This window comes from Sciurus carolinensis, chromosome 13 (genome assembly GCF_902686445.1).
Source record: "Sciurus carolinensis chromosome 13, mSciCar1.2, whole genome shotgun sequence".
Classification (NCBI taxonomy): domain Eukaryota; kingdom Metazoa; phylum Chordata; class Mammalia; order Rodentia; family Sciuridae; genus Sciurus; species Sciurus carolinensis.
Window position 1 is genome coordinate 6,687,755 of NC_062225.1, and position 12,895 is coordinate 6,700,649.

The 12,895-nt window shown below is 41.0% G+C and overlaps 1 protein-coding gene across 4 annotated transcripts in view; it reads left to right on the top strand.

Annotated features, from left to right (window-relative positions):
• The window catches only part of Vwa3b (von Willebrand factor A domain containing 3B), a 179,629-nt gene that overhangs the window by 88,124 nt on the left and 78,610 nt on the right, over positions 1–12,895 (top strand). For all 4 annotated transcript variants that reach the window (XM_047522799.1, XM_047522801.1, XM_047522800.1 and 1 more), the window contains 2 exons: positions 943–1,074; positions 11,892–11,990. In XM_047522799.1, the coding sequence (XP_047378755.1) occupies positions 943–1,074; positions 11,892–11,990 (231 nt within the window). The remainder of the gene's footprint in view (positions 1–942; positions 1,075–11,891; positions 11,991–12,895) is intronic.

A 12,895-nucleotide genomic window follows, 5' to 3' on the forward strand; every position in this document is an offset into this window, starting at 1 on the left:
CCATCACTGAGTGGCAACAGCAGAGGACAGGGAAGTCCTGCAGCCCTTGGGAATGCCAGTTCAGAAAAGGCTCCCCTTCGCCCATTAGAGTGCCATCAGTTCCCCTTTGTAAGCTCCTCCAGCCTCACATGGTTACTGAAGGGAGGGCCTGTGTCCATTGCTTCAGGCTGTCTCTATCCTGAAGTCTGTGATACATGGAAAGCTCTAGAAAGTTCCATTGTCTCCCAGATATTGATTATCTTGGCATTTTTATTTTAATTTCCAACATTTATTATGAACAAGTGTGTCCCAGAATTGATGCATGGGAGGATGTGTCAGGCTAATGAATAGAAGCTCCCAGTTCTTACTCTGCCTGTGCTGACCTGACTTCAATTTCCACTTCTATAAATGTTTAGGATGGTACTCACAGGGGTCTGTTGTGCTGATGTATTAGCTACTGAAATAATAGCAAGAAAAAAATATGAATTCAGTTTTTAATTTGACAACCCTGTACGGGAGAATGATGGACAGATGGAAGGCAAGTCAGTGAATCTGTAACTGAATAATGGATTTTCCCAAAAGATGGTGATCAAAATGATGAAATCCTTCAGTTTTCTTTTCTTTAATGGCATTATATTCAATGTGCGCATTTGGCATACCATTAATATCAGGATTAAAGTCAATATTTAATGCCACATTGTATGTATATGTATATATCACATCTATAATAAATATTCATGTCTTCATATATACATTTGGAAGGGTCTTAGCATTCAAACTAGGTATAGATTTTATTTAAATGCCTTTTGTACTAGAAATGATTTTTTTTCTGTCAGACATGATTTTTAGCTTCTAGAACTGAAAATAGATATTCTAATGATTAAATAGATCAGGCTGAGAGCTGCCCTGAGCTTTTCTTACGTTTGAGTGGTTTTATGGTTAAATAATAATTGTCTCTTACAGGAACAGCTGAAATACAAAAGTAAATTCAATTTTGTGACTTTTGATGGTCAGGCAGTTGCTTGGCGGGAAAAACTTGCTGAAATCAATGAAGATAATTTGAAAGCAGCTCAGTCCTGGATTAGAGACATTGAGGTATCAGACGAAATCTGGGTGAAGAAGTCTGAGTATTTTTCAACTGTGTACTGAATTTATTCACAGAATAGAAATAATTCTTATTCTTAGGTCCCCTCTCCTTCCCCCTCCCGCCTCCCTCCTCCCCCTCCCCTCCTCCTACTATTCTTCTTTCTTATGGGGATTAAACCCAAAGGTTTTAACCACTGAGCCACATCCTCAGCCCTTTTTATTTATTTTTTATTTTGAGACAGGGTCTCGCTAAATTGCTTAGGGACTTGCTAAGTTGCTGAGGCTGGCCTCGAACTAGCAATCTGCTTTCCTCAGTCTCCTGAACCTGTAAAATTTTTACTTGACTGGTTGCCTTATCCTGGGAAAGAATCTGTATCTCATGCCCTACTTTTAAATTTCCAGAATGAACCAAGGAAGCCACTGTGACACATGTTCTCTCCTTTTACAAACTATAGGAATGTCTTGTTCACTTACAGCCCATTATTTTTTAGGGTTGTGATAACAAAATATTATGTATATAATCTCAGTGGGTAAATAATGAATAAAATCAACCATCTACTTAGATCTTAGCCATTTGACCACAACCATAACTCTAATTGTTTTGGTAAAGCATGGTTCTGCTGTCTTTAAAAATCTGCATTGCGACACCTTGCTTGTTTACTGAATGTCCAAAATTAATTTTTGAGATGACCAATGCAGAAGAAAATGTGGTACATATACGTAATGGAATATGACATGGCCTTTAAAAAATATTATTTGCAACAACATTATGCAACATGAACATTGTGTTAAGAGAAATGATCTAGCCCCGGAACACACATACTGCATGCTCTCTCCCTCATAGGTGATGCTGAAAAAAGTTGAACTCAGACACAGTAGGTAGAATGTGGTTATGTGGTTATAGGTAGAGCCGGGTATGGGGGACAAGGAGGAGGAAAAGGTTGGTGAGAGGTCATGAAGTTTCAGTTACACAGGAGGAATAATCCTAGGAATCTGTTCCACAGCATAGTAACTGTCTGTTAGTTAATAATAACATGTTCTTGAAAACTGCTGAATAGACGTTAACTGAGAATAGACTTTAAGTGTTCTCACCATTAAAAAAAAAAAAAACAAAAAACACACAAGTGGCCAATTTGACTTCATCCTCTCTCAATGTGTACACATATCAAAGCATTATGTCATATGCCCTTAGTATATTTAATTATTGTCAATAAACATAAAAGAATAAAAACAACAGTAGTGAGGATGACCAAATTCCCCTCTTACTCTTTGGCTGATTTGTCCTGTAATCAATTTGCAAACCTGGACACCGCTCATGGTGGGCGGCGCTCACTCTGTGCTAGTCTCGTGGAACAGTGGACACAACCATTCCCAAGGCCCCAGAGGGGAAGCTGGGTCGGCGCCTGCTGGGTAAGCGGAGGTGAGGCCTGGCGAGAGGCCATGGGCGGAGTAGTGCAGAGCAGGCGGCCTCCTTGACGCCGTCCCGGGCTTCTCCGTCTGCCTTTCCTCCCAGCTTCCCACCATCTTTACAACATGCCCGGCTGTGGGCTTGTCAACCAAGGACTTAGGAGATGGACTCAGAGGGAGAAGTTGTTCCGCTGACCATCTGAGTTCTATTTCTGCTGCCCAAATCCTGCACAAAAGTTGTTTTAAGTTTTAAATTTGAAATGATTTTTATAAAAGTTATAAAAAACAGTACAGAGTTCCCAAGTGCCTTTTGCCCAACGTCCTCCAACCTCTGACGTGGCCCTGGTTTATTCACCACACCTGAGAAGGTCACATCACTGCTACGCAGGAAAAGGCAGGCTTCGTTCAGCTTCCGTCCGCTCTCCTGTTCCAGGAGCTCACGTTGCGTTCCCTGGCAACCTGCCCTGTCTTTCCCAGTTGGTGACAGTTTCTCTACCTTCCCTTTCACCATCTTGACACTTTCATGGGACGCAACTTAAGAACAGACCGATCACCGCTGAGAAGTCCAAACTTGAAGGTCTTTATTAAGCCGGCCGGCTGACTGTCTCACACAATGCCCCAAAAAATGGCTATTGGGAGAACAGCCCCGACCACAGGGTTGTAGGGGTTCTTATACCAAAAATCACATCAATCATAAGCGTCTGTTGCTATGATTCGAAATTACAAACTAACATCATGGGATCATGGACAGAGGGAGAAGTGGGTCAAAATGACCCTTACCTAGGTACAAACTAAAGAATGGTTACTAACATTCACACAATCACCGTTCACACGGTACATTGTCTAGGAGCAATAGGAATCAAAAGAGAGCAATTTTTCTTTACATAGGAATTGTCATTCTGTGTTGTTAAACATGTCATGCTAAGTAACTGATGATGGGCACAGAGGTGGGGTGTTCCCATGGGAGAAGCTTATTTCCTACATAACATGGAGTCTCAGAGCAAAATGGAGTCTGTTTAGTCATTTCCCTTAGAGTCTGGCCTAGAACATTCTCATGGAGCCAGATCTCTCAGCCCATCACAGACACTTTGGGAGAATTCTCCCCAGATGTTATCTAGAATGCCCTTCAGTTTGGTTTGTCTGTTTCCTCGACTAGGGTGATGGATTTTGAGGAAGAATCTCACCAAGCCATCTGCCCTTCCCGGCATGGTATCCAGGCACACGTGATTTTGAAATGCCTTATCAGTAATGTTGACAGCGATCATTTAAAGGAGGTGGCATCAGCCAGGTTTCTCCCTTGAACATTTAATATTTCCCCCTTTATAACTAATGAAGATAGGACGAGGCTATGCAAACATCCTTTGTTCCTTAAACTTTTGCCCACAAATTTATTTTTTATTTTAAAATATTTTTAGCTGTAGATGGACACAATACCTTCATAATACTTATTTTATGCAGTGCTGGAATCGAACCCAGAACCTCACACGTGCTAGGTGAAGGCTCTGCCCCTGAGCCCCAGCCCCAGCCCTTGCCCGCTCATTTTTGCATTCATTGATGAGTCTTCTCTACAGCAAGTGTGACTGAGCTAGTGGTGATTTTCTATTTCCTTCCTTCCTTTCACATTTATTTTCTGGAATCTTCTACAAAGCAGAGTTTCCATTTTCCTCCTTTTATTGGTTTATTCATATATTTACTTTATTATGGACTCCTGGATTTTTATTTTTTCATAGAGTTATAACCCAACACTTTTTTTTTATATTGTTACTAAAATTATTTTCACTTTGGCCATTGGGGATTCCTTCAGGCTGCCTCCTGTGTCCTTTAAACATGAACACGAGGCCGGGTGTGGTGGTGTGTGCCTGAGGCTGTGGCAGGAGGATGGGGAGTTGAGGTCAGCCTCAACAACTTAGTCCTTAACCAATTCAGTGAGACCCTGTCCCCTGTCTTAAAAAGTAAAAAGGGCTGAGAACACATAGCTCAGTGGTAAGTGCCCCTGGGTTCAATCCCTGGTCCCCAAAATAAACAAATAAATAAGAATCAATCTCCCCCCCCCCTTTTTTAATGTTAGCACTTCCTGACTTTCTGACACCAGAATATGTTTCATGATCATTTTAAATTTTCCCAGCCCCAACCCTAAAATCTACCAGTTCCTCAAGGGATTCTCATTTCTTTATTAGAAATGGTATTTAGAAACCAAGATCATGGTGCTTGGTGTGCTTATTGCTACCGGATTGTTTCTCTGCTTTCAGACTTTCCCAGTGGAAAGAGATGGGGCATATATACATTTATATCCCCCAATATCTGGATTTCTGTATTTGTTTATCTGTATTTACATTAAATACACCATGCGTTCATACTGATACCTCTACTCCAATTTGGAGCCACAGGGTTAGTTGGTAATAGACCTACTTGCCTGTTCGTAACTTCTTCTTTTTTTTTTTTTTGGTACTGGGGATTGAACCCAGGGCCTTGTGCTTGCGAGGCAAGCACTCTACCACCTGGGCTATATCCCCAGCCCTGTTCGTAACTTCTATGGACCGATCCTCAGGGATGCCAGGGACAGGTCTACCTTGGGCGTCTTTTCTGTTTCATTGAATGCGGTGTCTCTTCTTTTGCCAACATTACACTGTCTTATTACTATAACTTTATACTAAGTCTTGAAATCACCTGTCATCAGTCTGCTTTCTTCTTTCCAAAAGTTTTTAGCTATTCTGGTTCCTTTGACCTGCCTTATATTTTGGAATCAATTGTTGAAATCTACAAAAAACAAATGTGCTAGGATGTTGATTGGGATAGCATTACGCCTATAGATCAGATTCAGGAGAACTGACTTCTTAACCCTGTCTCTGTCTGTCTCTCTCCATTTATTTGTCTTTTTGTTACTATCATAAATGGTACTTTTAATTTTTAAATTGTGTTTATTACAATTGATATTTGTATGCTGACACTGTATCTTTTGGCTTTACTAAAGTCACTTGTTCTAGGAGATCTCTTGTAGATTACTTAGGATTTTCAATGATATTATCTGTGAATAGAAATGATTTTATCTCTTTTTCTTGTATCAGTGCAATGGTAGGACTTTTATACTAAATAGGAGTGATCAAAATGGATGTCCTAATCTTATAGGGAAAGGTTTCAATCTTTCACCATTAAGTACTTTGCTAGCTATGGGGGTTTTTGCTGTAGGTGGTTTTTTTTTTGTGAAAATATGCTTTCTTCATGTTAATGAAGTCCCCCTCTATTCTTGGTTTGCTGAAAATTATTACCGTAAATGAATGCCAAATTTTGTCAGATGTATTTTCTATGTCTGTTGAGCTGATCTATGTAGTTCACAAATATGATGAATTACATTGGTTATTTGTTTTGAATGTCTTACATTCTTGGGATAAATGTTTTTTTTTAATGTTTTTGAATGTCTTACATTCTTGGGATAATCTCCATTTGTTCATGAGGTTTTCTACATTTTATATATTCTGCATTAAATTTGTCAAAATATCTTGTTGAGGATTTTTCTATGTTCACAACGAATGTTGGTCTATAGATTTTTTTTCTCAGAAATAATGGTCTAGTTTTGGCTTCAGAGAATATAGACTTTGTAATATGGGTAGAGAGGTGTTCACTCTTTCTTCTGGAAGAGATTCCATAGAATTGGTATTATATTTTTGCTCCTTAACTATTTGACAGAATTTACCAATGAAACCATCTGGGCCTTGATTTCCCTTTGTTGGAAGGTTTTAAACTATGGATTCAACTTCCTTAATAAATATAGTACTATCAAGATTATCTGAATCTCTTTGAGTTAGTTTCAGTCATTTGCTTCTAGAAGGAAGTGATCCATTTGTTTCAAGTTGTTGGTTTTAAGGGCATGGAATTACTTATAATATTACCTATCATTCCTCTCATCTTTGTGGGATCTACAATGATTTCCTTTGCTCACCTGTGATATTGGTAATTTTTGTCTGCTTGTTTTCCTTTTCGGTTTTATTGATTTTCATTGATTTGTATGTTTGTTTTTCCTTTCTCCTGCTTGCTTTGTGTTAATTTTACTTCTCTTTCTGGGGGTTCTTGAGTGAGGAACACAGATTGTTGTTTTGAGAAAGTTCCTTTTTTCTAAAGTAAGCTTTTAGTGCCACAAACCTCCCCATCAGCTTTATGTTAGCTGCATCCCATAAATTTAAATGTTTTACTTAATTTCCATTCAACTCTTAATTTTATCTGTGATATCTTTTCTTGAGCCATGAATTGTTTAAAGCATGTTCTTTTATTTCCAAGTGTTTGGAGACTTTCATGTTGTCTTTCTGTCATTGCTTTGTGTTTAAATTCCATGGTGGTCAAGGACACGCTCAGTATGACCTCAGTTCTTTTGAAATCAAGTGTTCTTCCATGACTCAAGGTTTGTTTATGTAAAGAATGTGTATTCTGTGTTGGGTGGAGTGTTCTATAAATGTTAATTAGATCTGGTTAGTGAATCATGTTGTTTAGTTCTTCCGTTGTAAAGTGTTTAGTTGTTCTGTCAACAATGGATATTGAAGAACCTAGACATAATTGTTGATTTATCTGTTTTTCTTTTCGTCTCCATCAGATTTTGCTTCATGTATCTTGAAGCTCTATTGTCTGGTGCATGAATATTTAGGATTCTTGGTGGATTGAGCCCTTTATCTTTATGCAGTGTCCTTTTTTGTCCCTAATAATTTTCTTTGCTTTAAAGTCTATTTTGTATACTATTAAGATAGTAAGATACTTTTAAGTTACTCCTGCTTTTTAAAAATAATCTTTGCACAATGTATCTTTTCCTTCCTTTTGCTTTCAACCTGTGTATTGTTTTGCTTGAAGTGAATTTCTTGTAGACAGCATATGGTTGGACCATGTTTTTGTCCACTCTTCCGTGCATGTCATATAATTGGTATACTCACACCATTTGCATGTCATTGTTGATATTTAAAGCTTAAGTCTCCCATTTTGTTATGGTTTTGTGTGTCTTTCCTCTGCTTCTTATTTCTGTCTTTTTAACTTGACTTCCTAGGGGTTCTTTGACCATTTTTTGTGTTCCATTTTGACATGTTTATATTATCTTTAGTGCATTGCTTTACATCTTAATGGTTTTTTAGGAATTTTCTGTATAGTGATTGTTCTGTGTAGTTCGTCATAGCCTGATTTTGATGTTTTACTACTTTATGTGCACAAACCTTATTTCCATTTAGGTCCCTTACTTTCACTATTTACAAAATGTAATTGAAGCCTTTCCTCCATGTACATTACATACTGTGTTAGATGGTGCTAAACTTTTGCTCCAACCATGAAACATGATTTAAGAAACTCATGAAGTTAAGGATTGTCTATTATGTTTACTTCTATATTTATCCATTCCATTGTTCTTTCTTTTCTGAAAGTCTAGTCTTTCTTCTTTAAACATTTTCTTTCTATTTGCAGAGCTTTCAAAAATAGATTCTCATAGGTCTTCCAAAATAGATTTTCATAGTTTTCAATCCCGGAGAATATTTTCACCACTTATGTTATGATTCTGGCAGTTCATTTGTGCCACTTCTTTTTGGTCTCAGTGGTTTCATATGAGAGTGAACTGATATTCTTTTGTAGATATTACAAGTGTTATTTTCTTTTGGCTGCTTTTAGAATTTTTCTCTCTTTTTTTTGTTTTCAGCAATTTAAATACAACGTGTCTTGGTGTGGATTTCTTTGATGGATTTTGTTTTTTTTTTTCCTCTTTGGGATTTTCTTGAATTGTAGTTTTGGTATCTTTCACCAAATTGGGGGATTTTTTTTAGCTGTTACTTTTTAAATGCTTTTTGAGATTTCCATTCTTTCTCCTCTTTTTTTGACACTCTCACAGTATAAAGATTGTGGCTTCTTTATGGTCCCACAGATCTCTGAGGCTCTTCTGCCTCATCAGTAGTAGCTTTTCTCATTCAAAAGCAGTATTTCTGGGGGCTGGGGAGATAGCTCAGTCGGTAGAGTGCACCTTGTAAGTACAAGGCCCTGGGTTCGTTCCCCAGCACCCCCCCCCCCCCAAAAAAAAGCAGTATTTCTGCTTCCTGGTGTGATGAGTGATTTTTTATTGTATCCTGGATAATTTGATAATTATGTCAGGAGACTAATCCCACTTAAGCCTTCTCATTTAGCAGGCATTCACTGTTTAGATTTAGCATGTCATTCTGGCTTGTACCTGTGAGTTTCATTCCAGTTTAGTTTTCTGAGCCATCCTGTGCTGCTGGGCTCCCTCTCTGTTCCCATTTGGTGCTGTCTGCAGGGGTGGCAGGCGGTTCCCTGGGCTGCCTGTTGTTTCCAGGTGAACTTCCAGGGACGCAGGGCCAGATGTTGCTGCCAGAGTCTTGTTATGACCAGGGGATAAAGATGCAGGGAAAGCAGGTCCCTCACCTGGTGGGTGCTCCCTGGGTGTTGTCTTATGAATACCACCACCACGGTCACTGTTCTGACCTCTCATCAGAGGGGCTTTGCCAATAAAATCTCTTGCCAAATCCTGAGCAAAACAGGCATCTGGAACACCCGTCATCTTTTCTACCTCGCCTGCTGATCTTTTAATCATCTTCCTTGCCATCTCCACCATGAGACGTCTTTAGCCACCCACTCAGCTAGAGCAGGAGACATCCCGCGCTGGACGTGAGCCGGGAGAACTTTAGCAGTGTTTGCTGGTGGTTTTCCAGGCCTCCTGCATTGCCCTGTAAACGCCCCTCGAGACACAAAGTTTGGTCTGATTTTGTAAGTTATGAAAATGCCTGGCAGGTGGGACTTTGGTGCTTACTAAATGTCCCCCGAAAGGAAAGGGAGTAAAATCAGATGAAGGTGACCGAGGTCGCAACAGCTGGATGGGTCAGGGCACAGAACACCCCATTCACGTCTGGGTCTGTGGCAGGTGGTGAGCCTTGGGGGACATCTTGGGCAGAGGCTTGGATACGTGCTTGGCCATCAGTGTCCACTCCCTTCCTATCCTGGCTCCCGGTGTGGGAGGCAGAGCCTGTTCACCTCATGGAAGTTGAAGGTCCTGGCCTCCCGTCAGCCGGGGTGTGCACTGTATGACCCAGACACCACCCATCAGAGCCGCCTCATGGGCTCCGAGTGGCAAGTCTGTGACTCCAGAGGTCCCAGTGGGCCTTGAGCAGTGACGGCAGGTCCCTGGGCGGCAGGGACAGCGGGATGCTGGGCCAGCTCCCTCCCGCACTCCCGGTGCTGGTGAGGCAAGCTGTAGCATCTGGCGCTTGGCAGCAGGGCTGCAGCGGGGCCCGGCCTTGGTCCCAGTGCGAGGTCCTCAAACCACGTTCTCCTGCTGGGTTGGTAATGCTGTGAGCTGTCCAATATCCTTTCCATAAATTCCTTTCTTCTTGGATCAACCCCAGTGGGTTTTCTTGTTTATAATTAAAGCTGGACTGATTCTCTGGGCCTGAGATGAGTGGAGAGGCTTAAGGAAACAGAAATCTCAAAGTCCTGTATATCTTACTGATAGGCTCTTAGTAAATATCGTTTCTGCATATTAAGGAGAGTGCATTCCGATGAATTTGAATTTATTTGAGAATCCGTCTCTTTCTATATTAATTAAACAGTCAAAAGATCTTCTAATTTATAATTGTTTCATATCAGTGAAATGTCATTCATCTCTCTTGACATATACAATGTGAGTAATTTTACCTTTTTTATATAAAGAGTTGTGGATGGTGTTATGATTGATATTATGTATGAGACAGAATAAGCCATAACTTGTTCCCTTTGACTGACCCTGTTAACTGGTACAGTTGTCCCTCAATAGCCCGGGAAGATTGGCTCCAGAATCCGCAGTGGATACCCAAATCTGCAGATGCAATAGTATTTGCTTATGCACATATCCACCCGTGTGCTTTAAATCACCTTTCAATTACTTATAACACCTACTACAATAATGTAAATGCTTTGCAAATAGTTGCTAAACCATATCGTTTAGGAAATAATGAAAAGAAAAACGTCTGGTTCAGTACAGGTGCAATGTTTTCCCCAATGATTTCCCATGCATATACAATCTACGGATAGTGTGACAACTGTATTTGTGTGTTTATTCCCATGACATGTAAAACAGAGCATTTAGTCCCTCGCTGAATATGATGTACTTGTATAAGACCTAATATGCGTGTGAAGGTCTGTAGTCTCTAGAACCTGTTTGACATGTCCCTGTGCTCACTGTTAGATTGCTAATGACACCACGTTTATGTCTGCCAAATGCGGGTATCATGAGTAAGTCTGAGTTTGAAATAAACACAATCCCCACCAGGGTGCCTCCAGGCTGTGTGTTTAAGCTCTTTGACAACTGGATGAGATGTAACTGAGTTAGTGTCCCAAATAGAAACCCAAAGATAAAATCGCATTAAGATTTCATCGAGGCAGGAAATCCACAGTCCTAGCTGCTAGCAGTCCTTGGGCTGCCTAGAAAGAGACTTTGATGACACACCCAGGAATTTGGTGTCTTGAAATCATTGGACTTAAGTTATTATTGTAATTAATTTTTTTAGTTGTAGATGGACACAATACCTTTATTTTATTTGCTTATTTTTATGTGGTACTGAGGATTGAACCCAGTGCCTCACATGTGCTAAGCAAGTGCTCTGCCACTGGACTACTGTCCCCGCCCCTATTATTATTTTTTTAATCAAGATAATTTTATTTATTTTTAATTTTTATTTCTACAGACTGCACTTTGATTCATTGTACACAAATGGGGTACTACTTTTCATTTCTATGGTTGTACATGATATAGAGTCACACCATTCATGTAATCATACATGTACATAGGGTAATTATGTCTGTCTCAATCCACTATCTTTCCTTCCCCCACCCCTCCTACCCCATTTTCCTCTACACCATCCAAAGTTCCTCCATTCTTCTCTTGCCCCTCTGTCACCCCTCCCCCATTATGTATCATCAGCCAGTTATCAGAGAAAACATTCGGCCTTTGGTTTTTTGGGCTTGGCTTATTTCACTTAGTGTGATATTCTCCAGCTCCATCCATTTATCAGCAAATGCCATAAATTTATTCTTATTTATGGCCAAGTAATATTCCATTGTGTATATATACCATAGTTTCTTTATTCATTCGTCAATTGAAGGGCATCTAGGTTGGTTCCACTATCTAGCTATTGGGAATTGAGCTGCTATGAACATTGATGTGGCTGCGTCACTGTAGTACGCTGATTTTGAGTCCTTTGGGTATAAACCCAGGAGTGGTATAACTGGGGTCAAAAAGTGGGCCCATTCCAAGTTTTCTGAGGAATCTCCATACTGCTTTCCAGAGTGGCTGCACTAATTTGCAACCCCACCAGCAATGTATGAGTGTGCCTTTCCCCCCCCATTATTATTTTTGTAAACAGAAAATAAATACTACTCGTTTATGAGACCTTTGGGTACCTCTCTTCTTCCCATAGGTGGGAAGCTCCACCAACACCCTCAGTGCCCTGCAAATTGCTTTTGCTGATAAAGAGACGCAAGTGATCTACCTCCTGACCGACGGGAGACCTGATCAGGTATGTATCTCCTAAGCCGGGGCTGCCCAGTACTCTGAAAGTGAATGCGGAGACTGGGTTTGGGGGACCTTCCCAATCACCATGAAGACGTTGTCGAGAGAGGCTCCCTCCGCTTAGGGACCCAGAACTGAGGTGAGAAGACCCAGCAGGGAATTCCGCTGTCACCTCCGCTCTGAGGACTGTGCCACACACACCCGGGGTCCTGGAGACCAGCCCCGGGAGGGGAGGCGTCTGCCTGGGGTTGAAGCTGGTTTACACTTTCCTACCAACTAGGAGCCAGGAGAGCCGTTTTTTCGTCTTCTGCCCCTTGAGACTCAGTCTAAACCTGTCGCTGCACAACCTCCTTGGCTTTGTCCCTAATTTTAGCATAGTCCTCATTTAAACAAAAGCGTGCCTTTCCAGTGAAACGCTCTTTGTTTTGTTTAGCCTGACTGGGAAATATTTGAAAAGTCCTGGAGGAGCCCGTTCAGCTTCTCTGGAGCTTTGTCAATGAAAGCCCAGTGTTGCGGCTGTTAGATAAACAGAGGGACTTCCAGGCCAGCACTGGAGGGAATGACCATCAGCTGGTTTCCTTCCTCCTAAGATGTTCACATAGGCAGACGGCTAGGCAAATGTTCTGGAACGTCCTGTGTCAGATGGTTCAGGGATTAAAGCAGATGGACCCTTCCTGCCTGGGCGGTGGATGTGTGGCAGAGAGGTGGTATGTAAAGAAACGTTTTATTTTGAACGGTTTTCCCATCAGCTTCCCTGAGTTTTCCATTCAGAAGCAGATTCTTGTGTCTCTCTTGTGTCCCTGTGGGGTGCCAAGGTCAGAGGCCATACGCCGGGAACTCTGACACCGTCCGGGAAGCGGGCTGCCTGTCCACCTAGGAGCACAGAAGGATGAATGCTGTAGGGGACGGAGA